A 25,441-nucleotide genomic window follows, 5' to 3' on the forward strand; every position below is an offset into this window, starting at 1 on the left:
GCGAGCATGTTTGGCGCGACGGGGATACGAACCCGCGACCTTCAGATTACGAGTCGCACGCCTTAACACGCTTGGCCATGCCGGGCCTCGATAACATGTAATACTAAGCTCTTTAATTATTGTAATATGGTGCAGCATCGCAACTATTATCTATTCAGTCATGATTAAACTGCTTGTTGTTAGGAAATTTGAAAGTATATATATATTTTACTCTTGAGCTTTATCGGAGCTGAAAAGCTACGTAAGTGGTTAATTCTTTCGTGATAAGTTAAAAAATCGGTCATTGAACTGTGTCACAATCAGTGAAGATTTAGGTTAATTGGTGATTGAAAAACCTATTAGTGAAATTAAAAGAAAGAATTCTTGTACAGCCTGGTTAGTAAAATACTCATAACGGACTGTTTAAGTTCAGGGCGCTGTACGACTAGTTTTAAAACCGAAGTTGTGTTGTTACAGAAATTATGAAATGCTTTCTCCTTCCATGAAACAATGGAGCTTCAGGTTATACAGGGGCGTCAAATAGCAGCTGGCTACATTGGCATGTTGGAGAGAGCATCCCTATTGACTGAAGGCTCTCGCTTGTGTGGAAATGACTGGATCTTTCAGCAGGACAAAGGACTTTTTCATGGCGAATAACGTGATTCTTTTGGACCATCCAGCGTGTTCGCGTGAACTGAACCCCACTGAAAATGTTTGGAGGTGGATGATAAGGGAAGTCTATAGAAATGGACGTCAATTCCAAACAGTGCATGGTCTTCGTGAAGTCATCTTCACCACTTGGAATAACATTCCATCCAGCCTTCTGCAAGCGCTTATATCGACCATGCCAAAGCGAATGTTTGCACTTATTCACAATGACGGTCGTGCAACTCACTACTGAGACCTATTGTTGAGCATTTCCTACTCTGTTTAGGACTTCTTTTTGGTATGGTCTTAAACTTTTGACCAGCTAGTATTTAGGCTAATTTCGTAATGTTCACATTTTCCCTATTAAATGCTAAAAAAAGTTTTATTTTCCCTTTTCTTATTTTCATCTTTCAAAGCGTTGCTCAAACAAGTGGTTGAGTCTAACAACGCAAAATGCATATTTTTTTATGTTCATTGGCCTTAAGATTTAGGCCAGTAGTGTATATATGTATATAGGATAACATGTAAATTGGCCTGGAGTGGTTTGGTAGTTAGAATACTCGACTTACAATCTGCCTCACCGAACATGCTCGCCTTTTCAGCCATATGAGCGTTATAATGTACTGGTCAATCCTATTATTCGTTGGCAAAAAATTAGTCCAAGCGTTGGCGGTGGGTGGTGTTGACTAGGTACTTTCCCTCTAGTCTGTCACTGCTGAATTAGGGACTCCAGCACTGATGGCCCTGGAGCAGCTTTGTATGAAATTCATAAACGAACAAGTAAGTTAATAATCCGCACCGGATCGTTTGAAAATGATTAAAATGAGTTTTGCTTAAGAGAATAATCGTTCAGTAATTATACCATCTGGTTCGCATAGACGAAATTATACTGCGGCCATTAGCGACTAAAACGCTAATTAAAAAATCACTTACCTCAACGTATTGGCCAGGTGATTAAGGCACTCGATTCGTTATCCGAGGGTCGAGGGTTCGAATCCCCGTCACCCCAAACATGCTCGCCCTTTCAGCCATGGGGACGTTATAATGTGACGGTGAAAAGAGTAGTCCAGGAGTTGACAATGTGTGGTGATGACTAGTTACCTTCCCTCTAGTTGTACACTGCTAAATTAGGGACGGCTAGTGCAGATAGCCCTCGTGTAACTTTGCGCGAAATTTAAAACAAACGAACAATCAAGCGTCAACGTACACTAAAGGCCTTTTTTCTATCGTGAGCTGATTGAGAAGACTGACTTAAACGAACCACAATGATTTTTTTAGCCCTCTCTCTTTCCCTAAAACGAGATTCATCTTTGTGAACATTTATATATTCCAGTACCATGTTCAACAGAGTTCCTACCCTCAGCAACACGTAGCTACCTGTGCCTGGTCATCTGCTGGTGCGATTCCGTGAGCCTGAGAACACGTGTAAACAATATTATTGAGTTTTTTTCCTTCTAATTTTCTGATTTGAGTATAGAGAAAAAATCTGTTGTGATCGATTGTATTTTCTTTTTAGATTTCAGAAAGATGGTGGCACTAACTGCGATTGTTCATTCAGGTCTAGTATATCAATTTAGAATGAATGAAAACAGTGATTGCTTGATTAGTGTTTTCAAAAGTGAAATAATTTTAATTCTTAATCAACAATAAGCCGTTAAAAATTACGTTGAATTAATTAAACGATACAGTACGTCGAAAAGAAACGTTTATGTTTTAACTACAACTGTTTTTCAATCACTATGTTAAAGTTATAGAGCAAGGGACCTCAAACTTTTTTATTGACATCAAGCGAATTTTGGACAAAAGAGGTTTGGGAACCATTGAGTTATTTATAGTGGACATAACTAATCATAGTGATTATTTCTTCAAAATAACTTTTTTGGTATTATTTATTGATTCTTTGAAACGAATCGTTCATCTATTTTAAAATTAATATCTAATTTACCTGGCTTGGTATGGCTGGGTGTTTAAGACACCCGGTTCATAAACTGAAGGTTACGGGTTCAAATCCCTTTCATGCCAAACATTCTCCCCCTTTCAGCCGTGGGGGCGTTATAAAGTGACTGTCAATCCCACTATTCGTTGGTAAAAAAGTAGCCCAAGAGTTGGCGGTTGGTGATAATGACTAGCTGCCTTCTCTCTAATCTTACAGTGCTAAATTAGGGACGGCTAGCGCAAATAACCCTCGTCTAGCTTTGCGCTAAATTCAAAATAAACCAACCCGTAACCATAACAAATTTGTAAAATGACCAAGCAGAAGTTACTTGTGTAATTCTTTGTAATCGCAGCATCTTTTCTTTTTATGTTCGTTTATTACACAGTAGTGAAACGATTATGTAAACTATAGTGTACAGTATGATAAACACAGCTGGTCTGTTCTCATGTCTGTACCTCCCAACTGAGGAAGTTAAAACACATAGTGATTTCAAAATGCAAGTCAATATTTTGCTCGGAAAACGGTTTGATTTGATTTGTTTTGTTTTGTATTTCGCGCAAAGCTACACGAGGGCTATTTGCACTAGCCGTCCCTAATTTAGCAGTGTAAGACTAGACGAAAGGCAGCTACTCATCACCACCCACCGCCAACTCTTGGGCTACTCTTTTACTAACGAATAGTGGGATTGACTGTCACATTATAACGCCCTCACGGCTGAAAAAGCGAGCTTGTTTGGGGTGACGGGGATTCAAACCTGTGACCCTTAGATCACGAGTCGAGTGCCTTAACCATTTGGCCACTCCGGGGCATCGGGAAAGGGAGTATGCACATTTCACATTTACTATACGAGTCTGTTTTCTAGTGTTTATACCAGATTTGCTTTTATGATAGAAAAATATTATAGTTTTAGTTCTTACCCAAAAGAATCCTGCTGCTTTCCGGTTACGCAACTTGCAGGTAGTAAGTACGTTACTTTGGTATAACTAACATATCACACATTCCATAATACATGCTTATTTGTGTCGTTAAAATGATAAATAATTTTAATATTAGAAGCTAAAAAAATTTATCTCTGTAAATATATTAGACACTATCTATTTGTTTATAGAAAAATTATAATTTTTTTATGATTATCCATAGTTACCATATGATGGTGCGGAACGTTAGAGATACTAAAGTAACACCCACGGACCTAGCACAGCTAGGTAATTAGAGCGCTTGACTTGTAATTTGAGGATCGGCCCTTTTAGCCGTTGTGGCGTTATAAAGTTACAGTCCATTCCACTAATCGTTGATGAAAGAATATCATAAGATTTTGCGGTGGGTGGTGATGACTCCCTCCCTTTCCTCTAGTCTTGCACTGCTACATTAGGGACGGGCAGCGCAGATAGCCTCCGTTTAGCTTTGATGTTGAAAATAATGTATCGACGGAGGAATATTATTAACCTGAATATTTTAACAGATTTCTTCTACTTATTAGAAATCAGCTGTTAAAGAGGTATTCATCAAATAGTGAACAAAACACTTTATTTAAAGTTCTCAAATCGTGATAAGTGACATCTGTTGTAGAACGAAAAAGTAAATGAAACGTAGAAGTTAAATTTTTCATAGCCTCGTAAACGTTTTGAATGTTGAACTTATGTGACTATAATTTCTAAAAATGCCAGTTGATGGAATGAATTAAAACTTACTGTGGTTGATAAGTTGACATGAACGTATTCTGGGAACTTGGTGGCTCATATCTTATGTATTGATGTGATTGAGGATTACTCTAATGAAGCGAGGTTTGATATTATGTACAAGTTGTGACGATATCCTTAGTACCTGTATATCATGAGATTCGATTTTGGCGAATTGTGTGTTATGCGACGCGCAATACTGTTACAAGTAGACTTATGACCTGGGGAATGTGTTACTACCAATTCCGAGTAACATCATTCTAATAGTATGACGTCAAACTTTTTTCCTGAAATTAAAGAGCTTTCGGAAAAACTCGAACATCAACGAATTCCATTTCTCAATTTCGCAAAAAACAACAACACACACGCCAGTAAAAAACAACCTGAACAATGCCAACATCTCAGTCTACTAGCTAAAGGACATGGATATGAAAGATATTCCGTAGAATATTACAACTATTGCGAGGAAGCTGACTGCCGTTTCTTCTGGTAGTCTTTACAGAAAACTGAACATGGATTAAAGTTGGAAGCCAAAAGTTCATAAACTTCCAGCTACAGCTGAAATGGACGATTGTTCTGATGAGGAAGACTGGATGAATGAATTGGAATAATACTGAAGTTTATTTGACCACACATCTGTCAACACTCCTTCCAGTAACAGCTTTAGTAGAGTTCTTTGTCTTTAGTCTGCTTAAACGTGGTCTGGAAGAGTTCATCCAACCACAGTGGACGGTCTGTGGAACGTTTGTCAACATGTGTGATCTACGACTGACTGTCACAAATGTTTGATACAGTATAAAGTGGCTATGAGGAAGGTAGTTCCAAGGGCATAACTAACATTGTTAGTTCAAAATGAAGGTTGATCGTAAGTATAGTATCTTATTGTAAAATATGGTTACGCAAAAAAATATATATATATATTGTATTATTGAATGGGGCTGGAAATATAGTGCATTATTTGATTCGTCTTTCAATACGTTAGATTGTTTGTTTATTTGTTTTGAATTACATGCAAAGCTACAAGAGGGCTAACTGCGCTAGGCGTCCTTAATTTCGCAGTGTAAGACTAGAGGGAAGGCAGCTAGTCATCACCACCCACCGCCAACTCTTAGGCTATTCTTTTACCAACGAATAGTTGGATTGACCGTCACATATAACACCACCACGACTGAAAGGGCGAGCATGTTTGGTGTGACGGAAATAATACGTTAGATACAAATACAGAATCCAGAGTACAGCACAAACAGTTATACAAATCATTCAATATGGCGCATGCTTGCATTTAATTCTCTTGTTATTATTATTATTTGTTTTGTTATAGAAACCATCTAGTGTAATGTTTATTTTCCGATATAAACCTTTATTTTTAAAGCAGGCGGATATCACAGTTCGTATCCGATCTTTTATTTATTTCAGTCAACTATTCGCTTCGTGTTTTATTGGAATTAACCCTAGAATTACTGATGGTGTCTGTAATGCATTTTTAAACATTTTTTTCTCAACACTGTTTACGCACCAAATTGCTTATAGTCGCAGGAACTTGGTTGATACAATGTTCCGAATAATATATAAGTCACTTGAAAAATTTAATCCGGGCTTACTACCAAGATAACGGTTAACTTCTCTGGCTGCAGCTGGGTTCCTATTTGTATGTTATGTAGAAACAAATAATTCATTATTTTGTGCTAATCTCTTTACAAAGTATTCTTTGATAGATTGTTTAGGCAGAGTACTCATGAAGAAACTTTGTAGAATGGACGGCAACTGCCTGTTGTGGAAACACAAGTGTTGAGGACGATGTTTCGAAAGTATTTCGTCTTTACAAAGTGTTTTAACAAGAAAAACCTAAAGTTGCTCAACAAGAGACAGTATGTGGACCCAACCGTTAGCGTTTGTTTGTTTGGGACTTAAGTACAAAGCTACACTGTCTCTGTTTTCTCCACCACAGGTATCGAACCCCGGATTCTACCGGTATGAGTCCGCAGACATTCCACTAGGGGGCCCTCATCAGTAGTGAACGGTATAAAAATGGTTGATAATTTAATAAAACGAAGCGTAAACCGACAGTTAGATGTTGACGTTCTCAAGGTTTATATTTCCAAATTACTTCTTAGTTTCTCATTATGAAAAAAACAAACAAACCCTCGACAGTGTTGTGGGAAAATATTTGTTTTAGTGGCCTTGAGCCTATAAAATGTGTCAAATACTTTAAAATCTCCGGCGAGTAAAACATGTCTTAGTATAGGACATTCGAACGTATACTAATTTCTAGCATATCAGATTGTCGTTGTTCTCATAATTGGAATTTTTATTGTCGCACATATACGTCGACTGAACAAGAAACCAGTTCTGTTTATCTGATACAACTATTTATTGCTTTGCCACTAAGAGCAAAGCGTTTTTTTTTTTTTTTATTAGAATCCCTTGTAGCAAGCAGCCCTGTCGCACGAGAAGTCTGAATGTGTTGTCTGGATTGGGGTAATACGACACGCTACGTGACATTTAGTAAATCTTGTCGAGTTGGCTTTCGGTCTACAAGTTTCCGCTCACGTGAAACATATCTTCAGCCAGTAAGACAAAGAAGATAAATAATAAAAACTATTGTGACCTTGAACGTTATCGAATAACTGTATTTGAACGGGGCGGCGGTATTTGAATGAAATTACTTCAGATAAGAAATAATCTGTATCAATTTTCGACCCTCTCTTCATCTCGTTTTTTTCCAACAGAATGGATGGTATAGATAGTGCGGGTTTTATATCTGCGCACCCTATATTAATATTTCAGATCGTAATTAGTGTTTGTTTTTTACATTTTGCGCAAAGCTACATAAGAGCCCATGTTGGGCCAATTAGGGTTAGAAAATATTTACAGTTTTCCTGTTAGAAATATTTTCTAACGTTGGATACCAATTGCGATAGCACAACATACTGAGAGCTGTATTTATGAACTGCGTTAGCTTTCGTGAGCTCAGCTGTTTCGGTGATACAATAAGTGATAGGAGGTGTATCTTCGGCTTAGTTGAGTCGATAAAACTTGCAAATACACTTCTTAGGGGGTCGTGGTATGGTAGGCGTTTATCAACCAGAGCGACCATGTTTCATGCTACTTGTATGATATTTTAAATTGTCCTTCACTCACCAAGGTGAGCCGCTGCTTCGATAGCATTAGAATAATAAGGATCATTGATGCTAATAATTTATTATTCTGAAGTGTTCTGCAGACAAGCTATTTAAAATAATAAAAATAATTACAAAGCCCAGTCAGTCACTCGATTCGCCACTTGTCGCTAGAGGGCAGACTGAAAAACAAGAGTAGGTTTTTGTGTTGGTGAACAGTGCTTATTAGGTAAGGTAAAGTGGTTTTAAATTCACGAACATGTATCCAGCTGTATAGGGTCTGACGTTTCATGTTGCAGTCTGTAACACAATGTTTATAGACCTATTTCTGCGAAACTTTATAAATTAGGGAACAGGCACTACGTTCACATCTTAACACTTCAAGCTGTTTGTTTTAAGATTGTTTGCGCGTTTGTAATGAAGCACAAAGCTTCACAATGGGGTATCTGTGCTTTGTCTACTACGGGCATCAAAACCCGGTTTCTAGGAATGTAAGTCCACAGACATGTCACTGGTGGAGGGGAGGATATTCATGATTGAAGAAATTTGCGTTCCATTACACGTACTCCTGTTTTTGTGTTAATGATATCTTAAAATAATTTGTCTAAAGTTTGGCTAAAATGCAAGATGTTCAAGATACCTTCGCGTCGTGTAAGTAAACGTATTCAGTTCCAAAAATCATAAAATAATTAAAAACAGATAAGTAAGACACATTAGTGTAGTATTGATTGAATATGAACAAAATCACACCCTCCTATTGTGAGCCTGAAGGTTTATAATATTAAATACCTGCTTTGGGCAGATTACGGATAGCCCACTGTGTGAAAAAGAGGGAGAGACAAAGAAAAAAAAGTTTTATTTAACGAAAATAATTTTACAGCCATCTTTGTTTGTTTGCAGCTACACAATGGGCTATGCGTATTGTGTCTACTACGGGTATCGAAACACGATGTTTAGTGTTATAACCCCCAGACTTATCGTTTAATAAGTGGGGAGCAAGGTTAAAGTACTTCCTAAGATTGAATTAACAAAAAACGTTTATCGTTAATGGAATTTATTTGTACTCGCTGGTTATTTATGTGTGTAAAAGTACATGAAAGCTAATACAACTTTTCAATCGTAGTAAAATTATTGAATGAATGTATGAATAATTACAAACGTAAGATATCAGTTAAAATGTTACTGTTTTCGTTTGTCGTTAAAAAATGTGCGATTTCGTTTCTGTATTGTATATTTACATACATTGTCAACGCCACATATTTTGGCACCACGCCAAGTAACTGAATTCCTTACATCGTGGAAAGGACTTCCGGTTCGGTACGCTGTTAATTTTTCGAACTTTGCCTTACAACAGTGTATATATAATATTTCTAAGCTATCATAATCTGAAAATTTTCATTAATTTCTCTTTAAGTCTTTGAGGAACAATTTTGTCACGGCAGGTTTTTGTTGACTAAAACTGCACTACCTTGACTTAACCTCAAGAGCCTGGGTTTTTGTTCGCAGTCAACAGTGGTCGTGACATAAATCTAGCAAGAATTAAAAATGTAAATAGTAGACATACGTACACCTATTTCACATATGCTTGAATATTGTGTATTGTACTGATAGCTGGATGTTTATTGTTTTTTTAATTCAGGTTGTAGCAATCTCAATATTGTCGTTGATTTAAGTTTCTATAACTGTATATCCTGTGTTTGTTTTTGAAGTTCGCGCAAAGCTACACGAGGGCTATCTGCGCTAGGCGTCCTTAATTTAGTAGTGTAAGACAAGAGGGAAGGCAGCTAGTCATCACCACTCACCGCTAACTCTTGGACTATTTTACCAACGATAAGTGGGATTGACTGTCGCATTATATAATGCCTCTACGGCTGAAAGGGCGAGTATGTTTGTTGTGACGGGGATTCGATTCCGCGACCCTTGGATTAAGAGTCGAATGCCTTAACCACCTGGCCATGCCGGGGCTATATCTACTGTGAGTACAAACTACTCATGAAGTATCAAGGCAGAAAGCCTAAACTTTAATTACGAACAACTAAAACATTGTTTTAATCTTTAAGCAATTTGAAAAGTCACCGTGCTAGTAAAAAGAAAATCTGTAAAAGAAAACATAAAGGGAAAAATTAATTAAAATAAGTTGTTACCGAAAAGCTTTAAATGACTGATTAATAAATCGAATAAAATATGATTTAATGTCACAGCGTTAAAAACCGAAAGGTGGCGAAGCTTTGTCTTTCGCGCAAACCTACATGAACACTGCGCTAGCCGTCCCTAATTTAGCAGTGTAAAATTATAGGGAAGGCAGCTAGTCAACACCACCCACTGCTAACTCTTGAGCTATTCTTTTTCCGATGAATAGTGGGATTTATCGTGACATTATAACGCCCCCACAGCTGAAGGAGCGAGTATATTTGGAGGGACAGGGATTACCAGCCGATCGAATAGAATCAATACATGTAATATTGTAGATAAAAATTACAATAGACTACATTTGTTTTTGTTTTTTTACTGGTCCATTACGGAGATAAAATCCATAATGATCTAATCAAGATGACTCGTTTGTAAAAACCAGTTTTTCAGCTTACAAGAGGACAGTAGATATGCAGAAGGAGCTTTCAAAATAAAGGTTTTGTATGTTTCGTTTAGAAACGCGCCATGGCGGTGATTTAGATATTATTCACAAGATAAAAACTGAACTACTGTAATCTCCGATAGTAACAGCTACCGTGTTTGCTGTAAATGGACGCAGATATCTAGAAATGATAATATGGAAAAGACTGAATAGTAGATTTTCAGTATCCTTCGTATGAGACTGAATACAATATAAGAGAAAGCATATGTTAATTATATTTTTAGAAAATAAACAAGGTATTTTTCTCTATATGATATTACAAGATATTTTTCGTAGTCAACGTAAGTTTTATCACAAATGGCGTTTCTTTTCATCCCTGGGCTGGGTGTGTCTGGTTTCTAACGTGCCCTGACTGTGAATACAGGGAAATATGATAAGCAGTCAGTTACCAATATGTTTGTTTGTCTGTTTTTGAATTTTATGTTCTTATAATAAAATAAAGGTTGCTTATGGAATCTGGAAAAGAGACGTTTCTGTTTGGTTTGAATATCGTGCAAAGCTACACGAGGGCTACCCGCGCTAGCCGTCCCTAATTTAGAAGTGTAAGACTAGAAGGAAGGCAGATGGTCATGACAGCTCACCACCAGCTCTTGGGCTAGTCTTTTACCAAAAACAGTGGGATTAAACGTAACATTATAACACCCCCACGGCTGAAAGAGCGAGTGTGGTTGTTGTGGTCACAGGGATTGGAATTCGCGACCCTCATATTACGACTCGAGCACTTTAACCACCTGGCCTTGCTGGGTTGTTATTATGAGTCGTAGATGAGTATGCAGTAAAGGTGACTGTCAAATATCACTAATTTGCGAGTAAAAGTAGTCTAGAAGTTGGTTGAGGGCGTTGTTCTCTGTTTGTGGTTTTGTGGCCCACTCTTGGTTGGAGGACTTCTATCAGATGGTCGATTGAAAAGTTGCGTAATTATAAAGAAGGGAAGCGGCAAAATAATTTATAGATTCTACTGTGATCAGTCGAGATAAGGAAACAAAAACCAGGTGGCCTGACAAACAATAGAAATTGAAAAACACTGCCCTTGTTAAACACTCTAAAATGAGGGACGATTTGTGTAGTTTTCCTTAAAGTTACGAAACAAATAAATAATTCTGTTCATCCACCAAGGAAAATTATAACATTAACTACCGGTGGCAACCATATGTTGTACAATAGTGAGTATTGTACATGTTAAAATGCAGCATAGAGAACCAAGCAAACAAACTGAGTGAAACAATCCATTCATCGCACGTGTGAAATACACAGCAGTAAAGATGGAAGTAGTCATAGCATTGATAGTAATTTTCTGTATGACTATCAGGAACCCTTTGATCAAAACGTTTACCCATAAAGAACTTAAAAAGTTTCAAAAGTATTTAAAAATCCGATGATGTTCTATGGACCTTCTATCAGATTGTTTGTTTGTTAATTTCGCGCAAAACTACTCGAGGGCTATCTATGCTAGCCGTCCCTAATTTAGCAGTGTAAGACTAGAGTGAAGGCAGCTAGTCATCACCACCCACCACCAACTCTTGGGCTACTCTTTTACCAACCAATAGTGGGATTGATTGTCATATTATAACGCGTGCAAGGATTCGAACCCGCCACCCTCAGATTACGATTCGAACGTCTAAACCTATCTGGCCATTCCAGGAAATTTCAGGGTTATCTTATTTATGGCATATGTAAAACAATAATTTATACCCTTAGCCTTTTTTCACGCCAAACTTATATGTTTCACTTTTCGTTTATAACACAAACAATCCCACTTGTTCCATTTTATTTCAACAGAGAGAAATTGTGTGATTTTTTTTTTTTATCTCTGGCTCTGTACAAATTATGAGTTTTACCTATATTGTTCACGTGACCTGATAATTTGATCACGTATGCGTCATTTAGCAGAAACGTTTAAGGAAGCTTCTTTATCCACTATGAAATATTTCACTTCGTAAATCATAGGTACCGCTTTACACATCGATGATTCTAGGTTGGAGTATACACATTTTGTCCCTTCATTACTTCAAAGACTTCAACTTGTATAGGTTTTAGAATGTCCCCCAGTGGCACGGTGTTATGTCTGCGGACTCCCACCGCTGAAAACCGGGTTTCGATACTCGTAGTGGGCATAGCACAGATGGCCCATTGTGTAGCTTTGTGCTTAATTACAAAAAAAAAAAACGTTTTGAAATTACAGAAAAGGTGAAAAATAATTAAACATCGATGCTTGAAATACGCGTTTCTCTTCGTAAAGACGGGATTAATTTAAAACTTTATTTTGATAGATATTTTCTGTATCAGAATAATATATTATATTTCTATAATAAATTGATTTGTGAGGTAAAATGTTATATACTTTTTCAACTGTTTGAAGTTTCATGAAAATGCACATACGCACGAGAACAACGTCTTTGCGACTTTCTGACACTCCGGTGTTACACCAGAGTTCAACATTCAAGTCGTCAAATCTACAGAAAGCTCAATTTTGTAACCATAAAGAAGTTTCCTGTTCTGGATTCCTGTTGCCTTCTTTGGAAATGAGATCAAAGTCAGAATAGGTTATAACAGAATCATGATAACAATAATATCCATCTAGTGAATTCACTAGGTTTATCTCTTTTTTTTTTTTGAATATTTGTACTAAGTTTTCTGTTCCTAAGAGATACACTTAACTGTCTTTAACCTCCTTATCACTCAGTTTCAAGCTTTTATAAAGAAAAAAAGTTATTTCTCGCGATTCTCTGGTTCTCGTAGTACAATGGGTATTGTTAGAACGAGGAGTTTGCCTGTGTAATTTTATCAAATAGAATTCTATTGATAGATCCATTCTTGAAATAGGCTTTAGGGTCTAGGCCCATTTACTAGATTGTCCTTCCCCACGTTGGGTTATCATAATCCCATCTGTTTTGATTTTTAAATATACAACGTCCGTATATATCATTCTCGTAATTTCCAATTATCCAAGAGTTTAACCAGTAAAGGAGTGGTTACGAATAGCCGAGTTTGTTAATGACTATTCAAGCTTGATTTCTTCAATTTCACAGTTTAGTCGAGGTGGAAGACGTTCGGCACGTATTTCACTTTGTTCTGGAAGTGTAGTGGAAGGTTAATAAATATTACAATTTATTCTGTGAGTTTTAAAACCTACGAGTTAACTGTAGGATGAGTAACACACGAGTTTTGTAATTGACGCTCAACGCACGTAAACGAGCACGTGTTGCCCATTCGAAATACCCACCCACACTCGTGTCCTCGTGCTTTGATAGGACGAGTTCTTGTGTATGAATAGTTTAAAAGTCATTTTAAGACTGTTGGCCTTTTTTGATAATTTAGATTTTTAACGCACATTTTGTGAAAGACGAACTCTTGAAAGTGAAAGATGATTTAAAAAAAAATAGAAATACGTTTTCGGATACTTCGAGTAACTTTTCGAAATTATGCGAAATATCACGGCCCGCCATGGCCAGGTGGTTAAGGCACTCGACTCGTAATCCGAGGGTCGCGGGTTCCAATCCCCGTCACACCAAATATGTTTGCCCTTTGAGACACGGGGACGTTATATGTTACGATCAATCCCACTATTCGTTGGTAAAAGAGTAGCCCAAGAGTTGGCGGTGAGTGGTGATGACAAGCTGCCTTCTCATTAGTCTTACACAGCTGAAGTAGGGACAGCTAGCGCAGATAGCCCTCGTGTAGCTTTGCACGATATTCAAAGAGAAACGTGGCCGTTTCATCGTTTCTTTTCCAGATTCCATAATCAACCTTCATTTTATTACAAGAACACGAAATTCAAAGACAAACAAACAAATCTGGGTTTTATTTGTGAAGGAAGCAGCTCGCCAAGCTGGCTGAGATAGACTGTATGTCGTTGTGACTTGTCATCAATCCAGCCCGAAGGAGGACTGGTGGGGGTATTAGAGGGTTACGCCCTTATAAATGTGATTGAGACACTTCTGTTAAGAATTATTTTGTTGTCAACTGGAATAAGTTGATAAAGGTTAATTATTATTTATGTCACTACGTATCGAATTAAAACAAGTTTTCATCACTGTTATTTGTTTATTTAAATACAAAATTATTTATCGTTACAATGATTTAATTATCTCGTGCGAATGAACTTATTTTCATCACTCAGAAGAACTGGCGAACCAGCAATCTAGTTTTGATGATGTAGCTCACTGGAAAAGAGGACAATGTTAGTTATTGTAAACTTTAATATGTCTCCAGCATGCCCAGGTGGTTAGGGCGCTCGACACATAATATGAGGGCCACAGGCTCGAATCCCCGTCATACCAAACTTTCTCGCCTTTTGAGGTGGGAGGGGGCGATTGTAAAACAGTAACTCAAGAATTGTCGGTAGGTAGTTTCTCTAGTCTCTACTAAATTAGGAACGGACAGTGCAGGTAACCCTCGTGTAGCTTTGCGCGAAATTCGAAACAAACTTCTGAATGCGAGTGTAGGTGAGCACAGCGAAAAAGTAATTAAGTAATTATCATTTTGTTTCATTAACCCCTCTTCTCATTTTAGCTTGTTTGCGGTCCTTCAATTGATGTTAATTTTTTTTTGTCTCACTATTTGTTTGGTACTTTTCCTTTAGGGCTAGTCGTCCGTCTTTTCATCAACTCGTTCGTACCTCTTTAAGTTAATTAAAACAAGCTTTTCATATCCTGATCCATTTCAAAGGTAAGTATCGATCCGGTATTGCGTTCTGAAAAGCAAACAAAATAAGAACTAATTGGACATGTTTCAATGCTTCATACATACATGCATGCATGCTCGCCATAGTTTATTAAAGAGGGCGTCACGTGGGCCGGAAAGATGTATCTGTTTGCTTTATGCTGTCTTGAATTTAATTAACATATATGCATTTTTCATGACGTATTTATACTCGTTAATTAAGTTTTTTTTTTTTAAATGTAATGGATAAAATTGCATAGTGCCCTTTTCTTTTTATGTCTATTTCTCTATATGCATTTATTTATTTTATAAAAACAGTTATAATAATTTACAGTTACAAGTTGTATTTGTATAACTTTTAAGCAGGTCAGGGAATTTTTTTGTTTTGTTTTTTATTTACTGATTAAACATATATTTTATTCCAGTTAGCACACATAGAATATCCTGATTGGGGTAATTTAAATATCGTATTTTTTGTTATCGGTTCATAAAATATGTCTCGTACGACATTATTATTAATGACCACGCCGGGCCTAGTACGTTGTGTAGCTTTATGTTTAACAACAACAAAAATTAGTACCAGTTATATTAACTTACACTCCTGGATGCCGTAATAATGTTTATTATGTTCTTTTATTGTTAGATAGACTTGTACATTTCTAAAGGACATTTTCGAAACTTGTATCATGTAAAGACTAACAGAGGGCCCGACATGGCCAGGTGGGTTAAAGCGTTCGACTCGTAATCCGAAGGTTGCGGGTTCGAATCCCGGTCGCACCAAACATGATCACCCTTTCAGCCGTGGGGTCGTTACAATGTGACGGTCAATCCCAGTATTCGTTGGTAAAAGAGTAGCCCAAGAATTGGTGGTGGGTGGTGATGATTAGCTGCTTTCCCTCTAGTCTTACACTGCTAAATTAGGGACGCCTAGCGCAGATAGCCCTTGAGACCCGCAAAACATTTTCAGTAAGTACGTCTTCAAATACCGGTTTTCTGGAATAATGCAAAAGAATTCTAATCATGGACATCGAAACCAATAAGTCTACTTATTTTAGTTAAGTCTACTTAATATTAGTTAAGCCTCTATTAAATACGGCTTATAATCGATAAAGTGGTAAATTAATATTCTAATTTATGTTTTTACTTTAGTTTAGCCAGGTCTAAACTTTACCGTATTTAACACTATCAAAAACGCAAACTTAAATGTTAATCTATGACCTCACGTTAGACCTCTTTAAAAACGTTCATAATATTTTGATATGTTGTTGTACAAAATGCCAACTAAAATATATTTACATCTGCCTTTTGTTTACATCCGTTAAAATAAAGTGTGCACGCATGCGAATGTACATAAGAAAGTGCACGTGCATTTTCATGACAAACAAACAATGAGTAATGTTATTATAGATAGTATAATCTTTCTCATGTTTCACTTCGTAATGGATCATTCAGTATATTTGCACAGAGAAGTGTTGAGCCAACTCTAACATTTGATTTAAACTGAGTGTAAACTAGCGTTTTTTAAGTTAAATGTCGTTGTTGTTTTGAATTAAGCACAAAGCTACACAATGGGCTATCTGTGCTCTGCCCACCACGGGTATCGAAACCCGGTTTTTAGCGTTGTAAGTCCGCAGACATACCGCTGAGCCACTGGGGGGGCAAGTTGAATGTCACTCTGAGAATTCATAATTGTTATTATTATTTTACGATTAATCCAAGTGATTTTTAATGATAATACACAGAATAGTCTTTCGAAAACCACCACTTTTGTCATAATGCCGAAGAATTTCAACTCGATTTAAAAGTGAAATAGAAGACAGTTGTTTGTCATTCTGGCGATTTATCTCCAAGATATATATATATAGCAATGCATGATACATACAGATACTGTTTTAATACAAACGAACGCGCGTTAAATTATACATACGTAAAAAGAAACCAGCGAAAGAAATTAATTATAACTTATTCAAAGCATACTTGTAATGTTTTTTTTTTTTTTTAAAGATTACAAGTTTAATTGTTAAGCAATTCTCCATAATTGTCCAAATCTTAAAATATGTTTGTTTTTTAATGTCCCATGTCGTCTTGGTTGTCTTTGTACTCGAGGGTCCGGCATGGCCAGGTGGTTAGGGCGCTTGACTCACAATCTGAAGGTCGCGTGTTCGAATCCACGTCACACCAAATATGCTCGTTCCCTCAACCGTGGGAACGTTATAAAGTGATAGCCAATCCCACTATTCGTTGGTAAAAGAGTAGCTCAAGAGTTGGCGGTGGATGGTGATGACTAGCTGCTATACCTGTAGTATTGTCCCCCGTTAGTACAGCGGTATGTCTACATATTTACAACGCTAAAATCAGGGGTTCATTTCCCCTCGGTGGACTCAGCAGATACTCCGATGTGGCTTTGCTATTCGAATTCAAACGAACAAACCTGTAGTCAATACACAGCTAAATTAGGGACGGCTAGCGCAGATAGCTCTCATGTAGCTTTGCGCAAAATTAAAATAAAGAAAAAACCCTGTAGTCTTACACTGCTAAATTAGGGAAGGCTAGTACGGATAGCCCTCGTGTAGCTTAGTGCGAAATTCAAACCAAACTTTCTTCTCGAAACAGCTGTTGCTGACACGTCTGTCTCTCAGTTTACCAATCAGTAAACAGAGACTCTTTCCTTTTCAAAATACTTACTGTGGAAGTTGGGGAAGAATGATTCTTTCTTATTAACACCATCTCCTTATGCATCCACAGCGTGCTCTTCACGTGCAAACAATATTGTGACGTACGTTTTACCATTTGTAGCTGAATGCCACTCACCAGCACTTCTTGAACTAGAACGTTTAGGTTATTGTTGTTATAAGACAGGTAATAGGGGTCTTTGTTCTCCATGAAATTTTTCATATTTTAATAAACTTCACTAAATGAGGGCCTAATGGAATTTCCATCCCATGCCTTTGTCACATTGTAACTTGATATTATGTCGTGTCAGTTATTTGTCACATTGTAACTTGATATTGTGTCGTGTCAGTTATTTGTTACGTTGTAACATAATATTATGTCGTCAGTTTAGACATGCAGCTTTTAGAATGAGAGATCGAAAGTATAAAGAGCTGCTTAATGTAGGGGGAGCTGTATAGTATATTATTTACATAATAATATAATTTACAGTTGCTATGTAAGTCAAATATATGTTAGAGTTCACAGTAGATGTTTTTGACTGTTTTTATTTTAGTTTGAAAGTTTAAAATCAGAGACAACTAGAGCATCTAGACCCTGTGTATTTTTGCGCGAACTTCCGAAACAAACGAAAGATAAACCATGATCGGATGTAGTTTTCGTATGTTATTAATACGACTTAACTCGGTCATAGGGGAGTCAAAGTTATTATTTTTTATAACTTAAATTGGGTTTTGTGAAATAATTTTGAATCGTAAGAAAAGAAGAAGCGCGGTGCAGTTCTGTATCTTATAGCTTCATACATTAAGACTAATCTGTCTGTATAGAACACAGCATAGAGAGCGTGATCGATGAAGCTGTCAGTGGCGTGTCAAATATATATATACACACACCCACGTATATACAATAATACGTATACACACGTGTGTGTGTGTGTGTGTGCATAACACTGCAAACACTCAATAACTGAAATTTTTTAGCAGATAGACTTATTAAAGACAGCATCAAATAGAATAACAGTTTATTCTCCTATCTGAGAAGATAGCCTTACAGATAACATGGATGATAAATAAATCGCTTAAAGCGATCACAAATCTTCAAATAACAAATAAAAGTACAGCTAGAGAAATTTGAAGACAAAGCAACAAGGCTTAGACGTATAAAAAGTAGACGTAAGGGTAATTGGACAAACAGAAAAAATACGTCAAATATTAGAGAATACAGGAAACTGACTAATACTGCTGAATAGAAACAAATAGTAAAAAAACGAGGAGGAAACATGACGATGAAAAGAAACGTGAGGACAGGCAAGAGAATAAAACACAAGATATAGTTGATGTGTTGTTTCACGGGTGTCCACTGAAGGTATTTGAGTGGTCGGGGGACCAGGTCCCTCGGTTTTCGAGAGCAGAAAAAACCCCCATAATAAACAAGTATAGAGACTATGATATTTCGGTTGACAAGCTCTAAGATAAGTAGTAATTATTCTATGCCGCTAATAAAATTGGAACGGTATGTCCCGTATTATTGTTATTATTATTATTTTTAAATCAATTGTAACATATAACCATCACAACTAGGCCCATGTACCGCTCTGTTCTTTTCTCCCCAAATATCCCATATTTGTGTCTCTGGTCTTACTGCATATTCGATCAGTAGATTATGATGTTATTACAATTATCATATGTTATGTGATGTAATTACGAATTCAGGGTTTACGTTTCGCTGGTGTGAGTGTTCTATGGCACAAAGACACTGGTCTTGTAAACAGCTCTTAATGGCGTTTCAGTAGGAGTATGTGTTTTCTTATAGCAAAGCCACATCGGGCTATCTGCTGAGCCCACAGAGGGGAATCTAACCCCTGATTTTAGAGTTGTAAATCCGTAGACTTACCTCTGTACCAGCGAGGGGCCGTTTCAGTAGGTAATCTGATTAAGTTTAGCATGCGACGGATGAGAATTATTGATATGCGCGTATATACTTTTTAGCCGAAACCAACTGGACCAGTCAAGGATTACGTAATCAAAATAATTTTCAGTTTTACTGAGATGTAGCGTCACTCCTAACACCAATTAAGGAAACGCGTTTCGCTCTTTCGGCTTTGTACACCAGAGATGCAACACTCATGTTAATCCAGAGAGTAAACCTAGAGACTGTTGAAAGTAAGTGTTTATCTTACTTAAAATAGAATGTTTGTTCACATGGTTTGTGTTTATGCCACTTCTGTTTTGAAACAGTGCATTTCTTGTACACTACTGTGAGTCCTCGCGCTATCAAAACTCTTAAATACAAACGAGTTGTTATTTGTATATTGTTTTTCAATCCATTAGTATATGTTCTAGAAATATGAATAAATCTTAAGATAAATATCGTGTTTTGGTTGTCTTTTACTCATCATAATGATCCTATATTTATCTACAATTTAAATAATATTTAGCATTATTGATACTGATATTCTATTCTGAATTATTCAACAGATAAACTGTTTAAGATACGACGCTCAGATTAATAGTTTAATACCGGACTGTCACAGTGAATAGTTATGTTCAGTTCTCATGGAACCCTGGATAAATGCAAAAACAAGCATCATATACACACAGAGAAACATAGCAAAGATAAGCTTTTTAAAGTTGTAGTGTAAATACCGAAACTTAACGTTGTGGTATTTTATGTAAAAACAGATGTTATATTTATGTGTAATAAAACATATGGGAATGACGTAACGTTAGTTACTGAATGTAGCCAACCAGACTGTTAGTTTTGTTTTTTTTCTTTCTCCGAACGACAGTGAGGTAAGTTCCTGAATGGCTGCCGGTGTTGAAACTCTTCGAAAGAGCACGCGGTATCCGGAGAGCGTGATAAGCACTAGGGAAACGTGACATCTTTTAATCGTGAAGACGAGGTTGAAAGTGGAAGAAGTAATTTAAAAAGTGCCTAAACATTGTGTATTGTTATGGTGGAGTTTTGTTGTGGGCTGTAACGTCAATTTCCCGAACTGGAACGCACTCGGGAAGACGCGGGGAGTGTGATAAGTGAAGTTTAGACCGCAAAAGACATGTCAAGCCATATCCGTCATATTTGTAAAGAATGATAGAACATCAATTTGGTTTTTCGAAACTAAAGGCAAAGTAGCAACTGGCTGATGGACAGCTCATTATCAGTTATCCAGAGTAATTCTGTTTATCAGTGTCTTTGATTTTTTGTTTGCTTGTATTTGTTTTTTTTTTTTTTTATCTAGTTATGTTTGTTTATCTCTTATTTCTGCTTCAATCTCACTGGATGTACGTGCTTTTTTTCGACATATAAGTAGTTTGTATGACTCCTTATTTATCTGTATGCTTTTTCTCGACATATAAGTAGTCTGTATGACTCCTTATTTATCTGTACACACCTGTTTACCTGTTTCTTATTGCCTGTGTGCTATCGGTCTACATGTTTTGGTCACATATTTTTTGGTTTGTTTGGAATTAAACACAAAGCTACACAGTGGGCTATATGGGTTCTGCCCACCAGGGATATCGAAACCCGATTTCTAGCGATACAAGTCCATAAACATACCGCTGTGCCACTGGGGGAAATTACTTGTATATTTTTATGTTTAATCGTTAAGTATCAAATTCTATCTTTCTCTGCGTCTGTTTGTTTACTGATATGTTGGACATTTCCATATGGTACATCTTATCTGTTTATGTGTGTACAGTCTGTTTGTTTATTAGTCTTGCTGTCCATCTGTTTTTGTGTTTGTCTTGTTTTAGTTTGTGTTTATGTCATCGTGTTTTTGTTGTTGTTTTTTTCTAGCTAACTGTATCTTTTTCTGTCTTTAGGTTTAGAGAATATGAAATGGTCTCGACTAGTGTTCTATGACGGGGGTTAGGCCATATTTAAATGTAGTTCACCAATCGTCGTGTTTAAGGTCACTCGTGCCCTTAGAGGTTATTCTGTACGACTTATTATTTATGGTAAAAAATAGAAACGTAACAACAACAACAATAAATCCCAAGATACAACAAACTACAAAACCTTATATTGCTGCATACCATATGTTCCCAACATCAGCGAAAACATAACCAACATTTGGAAAAAACTTATAACAAAACATTCCAGTAACCACTAAATTTATTCAAAAACCAGGTACAAAACTAAGGTCCATACTATGTAAAAATTACACTCACAAACACAACACCAACATAATTTATAAAATACAATGCAACAGTTGCCACGACTTGGGCCCGGCATGGGCAGTAGTTAAGGCACTCGTAATCCAAACATGCTCGCCCTTTCAGCCGTGGGGGCATTATAATGTAACGGTCAATCCCACTACTCGTTAGTAAAAGATTAGCCCAAGAGTTGGCGGTGGGTGGTGATGACTAGCTGGACTAGCTGCCCCCTCTCTAGTCTTACTTAGGGATGGCTAGCCCAGATAGCCCTCGTGTAGCTTTGCGCGAAATTCAAAACAAACAAACCGAGCCACGACTTCTTTATTAGAGAAACAAGCAGAAAAATGGAAACTAGATTCAAAGAACACACACACACACTTTCACACGTTTTCGAACACTACAAATCAAATATACACAACATAACCATAGAAAACACCCAGATATTAAGTAGGAAAACAAACATAAACAAACACAAAATCAAAGAAGCCCTACTTATACAGCAACAAAAACCAAAATTAAACTAATACAAAGGAACACCTTATCTATACTAATTAATAACCTAACATCTAACTGCAACGCCCCCTACAACCCAGTACTCGTTTATACTCTCGTCCTTAAGACATGTGTCTGTTAACGGTCACATTCAAACTCTCTCTTTCTTAACCAGAAGATGACCTAGGAAGGTCGAAATGTTGTTCTCCTCTTCTTATTAGTAAAAGTGTTAATACCCATACCAGCCATTCTGAGATACATTTTTAATTTAAACATTGTCTTATCATATAATTCGTATAAGGACATAGTGTCAAGTAATTCACACAATGTCTTATCATGTATTCACACAAGGACTTAGGGCTAAGTAACTGATACATGATCTTGGTGTCAAGTAAAGTAGTTCACACAAGATTTTGGTGTCAAGTAGTTCACACAAGATTTTGGTGTCATGTAGATCACACAAGATTTTGGTGTCGTGTAGATCACACAAGATTTTGGTGTCGTGTAGTTCACACAAGATTTTGGTGTCGTGTAGTTCACACAAGATTTTGGTGTCGTGTAGTTCACACAAGATTTTGGTGTCGTGTAGTTCACACAAGATTTTGGTGTCGTGTAGTTCACACAAGATTTTGGTGTCGTGTAGTTCACACAAGATTTTGGTGTCAAGTAGTTCACACAAGATTTTGGTATCATGTAGTTCACAAATGGCCATATTACAATGTGATTAAACAAGAGCTTAGTGTCAAGTGCTCACACATTGTCTTATTATTATGCAATCACACAAGGTCTAGGTGTCCAAGTAGTTCACACATGGTTTTGGTGTCAAGTAATTCACACATGTTATGTTGCCACATTAATTACGTAAGGTCTTTATGTCACATAATTTATACTAAAATTGCTATCAGATAATTTGCGCGAATAGTTTGGTGCCATATAATTCGCACAAAAGTTTTTGGTGTTCTGTACTTTAAACATGCTCTTAATGAGTCAATTATGAGTAACAGAAATTCTTATTTGTTAGATAGGTCTGATAATACATCTTACCTCGTTTTATATTATTGTCTGTTCAATTCATAATAAATAGTAATTCAGTTTAATTTCAAACGCTAAATAGAACATAAGAGGTTCCAAACACAACATTAAGGAGTGGGTGCGAACGGTAATGTTTTGTTCATCTGATGGAGGAGTATCTGCGTCAGTGTGACCACACAGCGGTAGATATACGCTGCATAAAAGATTTAATTTAAGGTCTGTTCTCAAACCGCAAACTTCAAAGCAGATTTAGATAGTTTAGGCCACAATGGCTCACGCCTAAGCTACCTCACCTTGCGTTTTCTAATAAAACAGGACAATAGAGACTGAGTCATAAAAAAGGACTCTTGAAGGGTGGTAGGTAAAAATGAAAGTCCAGTCCCTGAAGTGATATCAGTCATAAAACACGATTTAAAATTTTTTGTGTAACTTGTGATTCACCTTGTCGTAACTATTGTTGACGAGTTTGTTGTACGTGTACCGACAAGTTTTGTGTTTATTTAACAATGAAGAGATTTGTTCTGCTGAAGTTTGGTTTTTTTTTCTTTTGTAAGCAGTGATGACGATTTCATTGGTTTATATAAATATACGGTTTCACTGTTAGAATTAAATAATAAATAAGCCTGGAATATCCGTTCTGATGGTAAAATAGTGAAATCCATATTATCGCGTCAATTAAGTAGATTGGCCCGGCATGGCCAGGTGGGTTAAGGCGTTCAACTAGTAATCTGAGGGTCGCGGGTTCGAATCCCCGTCGCACCAAACAGGCTCGCCCTTTCAGTCGTGGAGGCGTTATAACGTGACGGTCAGTCCCACTATTTGTTGGTAAAAGAGTAGCCCAAGAGTTGGCGGTGGGTGGTGATGATTAACTGCTTTCCCTCTAGTCTTACACTGCTAAATTAGGGACGGCTAGAGCAGATAGCCCTCGTGTAGCTTTGTGCGAAATTAAAAAAACAAAAATTATGTAGATTAAGAGTTACGCTTCATATTTGTGTTTTTTTTTTTTTCAATTGCACTATTGAATTGGGCCTCCCAGTGGGTCGTAATTTATTAATATATACAAAGTGCTTAATATTTGTATTAACTAAATATATAAAAGTTAGCGTCAATTACTTGAGTCGAAAACGAGATAAATAATTCCTATATTATTTACGATACTAATATGTTAAAAGGAATACAGTGATTTAGATAGCTTTACGTCATCAGTTTCATGCTCTAACTAATATCGACATTTTCGGGCGTAGTCCCAACAATACGTATTGGAAACTGCAGAAAATGCATGCTAGTTGTAACATTATAAATATGTTAATAAGTAAAATTTAACATTCATAAAAGTAATATGTATTTAACTTGTTTGAACGAAAGGCATTCTAACAATTATTATGACAAAATTGGGGAAATACTATTGTGCACAAAGAACTTTATCACTAGATTTCCATTAATTAAACAAGCTATGCTTCACACTACACACAACATGAATAGGCGTGTGTGTATATATATATATATATATATAAAAGATCAAATTTATTTAAACTAACAACTAATACAGAAGCTGAAGTAAACCGCTTGTTCGTCGAATAAAGTATAAACTTATTAGACAAAAAAACGTTACAAATAACTGTTATTTTAATTGGTTTAGCGTCGTATTTCAAACTGAAGTTTTTCAGCTTTTTCTGGAAGCAACGCTGATAGAACAATCTATTCCATACGTTGGGAATAGTAAAACAAAACCAGATATTTGTTTAAGATTAATTCCTTAAGGGAAAAGATGTTTTGCAGGTTGTTTTTAGGAACTTGCCTACACTATATGCTTACCAGTGAATAATGCATGTTTTGTTTAGTCGTTGTCTTCATTTTTTTTAACCTTTTCATATTTCTTTCGTATATTAGATTTGTGTATGAAGGTTTTAAAAGGTTTAGCATTTTGGAAGTACATTCTCGAAGGTGTTGCGATGACTTTGCTAATAAAGTTAGTTTACTACTATAAAACGAATATATATATATATATATATATATATATATGTATATGTAAGAGAATCCGTGTAGTTTTTTTTTAAAGTGGTGATTTATTAAATATTTATAGGTCAGTGGATATATTAAATAAGCTCGTGTGTAATGTTGAACCTTCTTCGTTAGCGATCAAATATATTCTGTTAGGAAAATACGAGTAAAAATGGTTAATTTTTTAGAACTTAAAGCAGTTGTGAAAACCTTATACAATAGATCAGTACCAAGAGAAATTACCTCTGATGTTCAAGTAAAGCTTCTTAAATTATTTAAAGCTTTTATTTATTTTTGGAATTTCGCGCAAAGCTACTAGAGGGAAGACAGCTTGTGAAAAACTACGCTAAACCAACTCTTTGGCTACTTTCTTTTACCAACGAAAAGTTGGATTGACTGTTTATATTCTAACGCCTACATGGCTGAAAAACATA

The 25,441-nt window shown here is 36.5% G+C and overlaps 1 protein-coding gene across 4 annotated transcripts in view; it reads left to right on the forward strand.

The window, feature by feature from the left end:
- Positions 1-25,441, forward strand: part of LOC143224925 (caskin-2-like) — a 261,429-nt gene that overhangs the window by 23,801 nt on the left and 212,187 nt on the right. Inside the window, exon 1 of one of the 4 annotated variants that reach the window (XM_076453403.1) lies at positions 4,662-5,107. The exons of the other annotated variants lie outside the window; for them this stretch is intronic. Coding sequence (XP_076309518.1) covers positions 5,095-5,107 — 13 coding nt within the window. The 5' untranslated portion in view covers positions 4,662-5,094. Of the gene's footprint in view, positions 1-4,661; positions 5,108-25,441 lie in introns of those variants that run through there. 4 annotated transcript variants of the gene reach the window in all.

Source organism: Tachypleus tridentatus, chromosome 9 (genome assembly GCF_004210375.1).
Source record: "Tachypleus tridentatus isolate NWPU-2018 chromosome 9, ASM421037v1, whole genome shotgun sequence".
Lineage (NCBI taxonomy): Eukaryota > Metazoa > Arthropoda > Merostomata > Xiphosura > Limulidae > Tachypleus > Tachypleus tridentatus.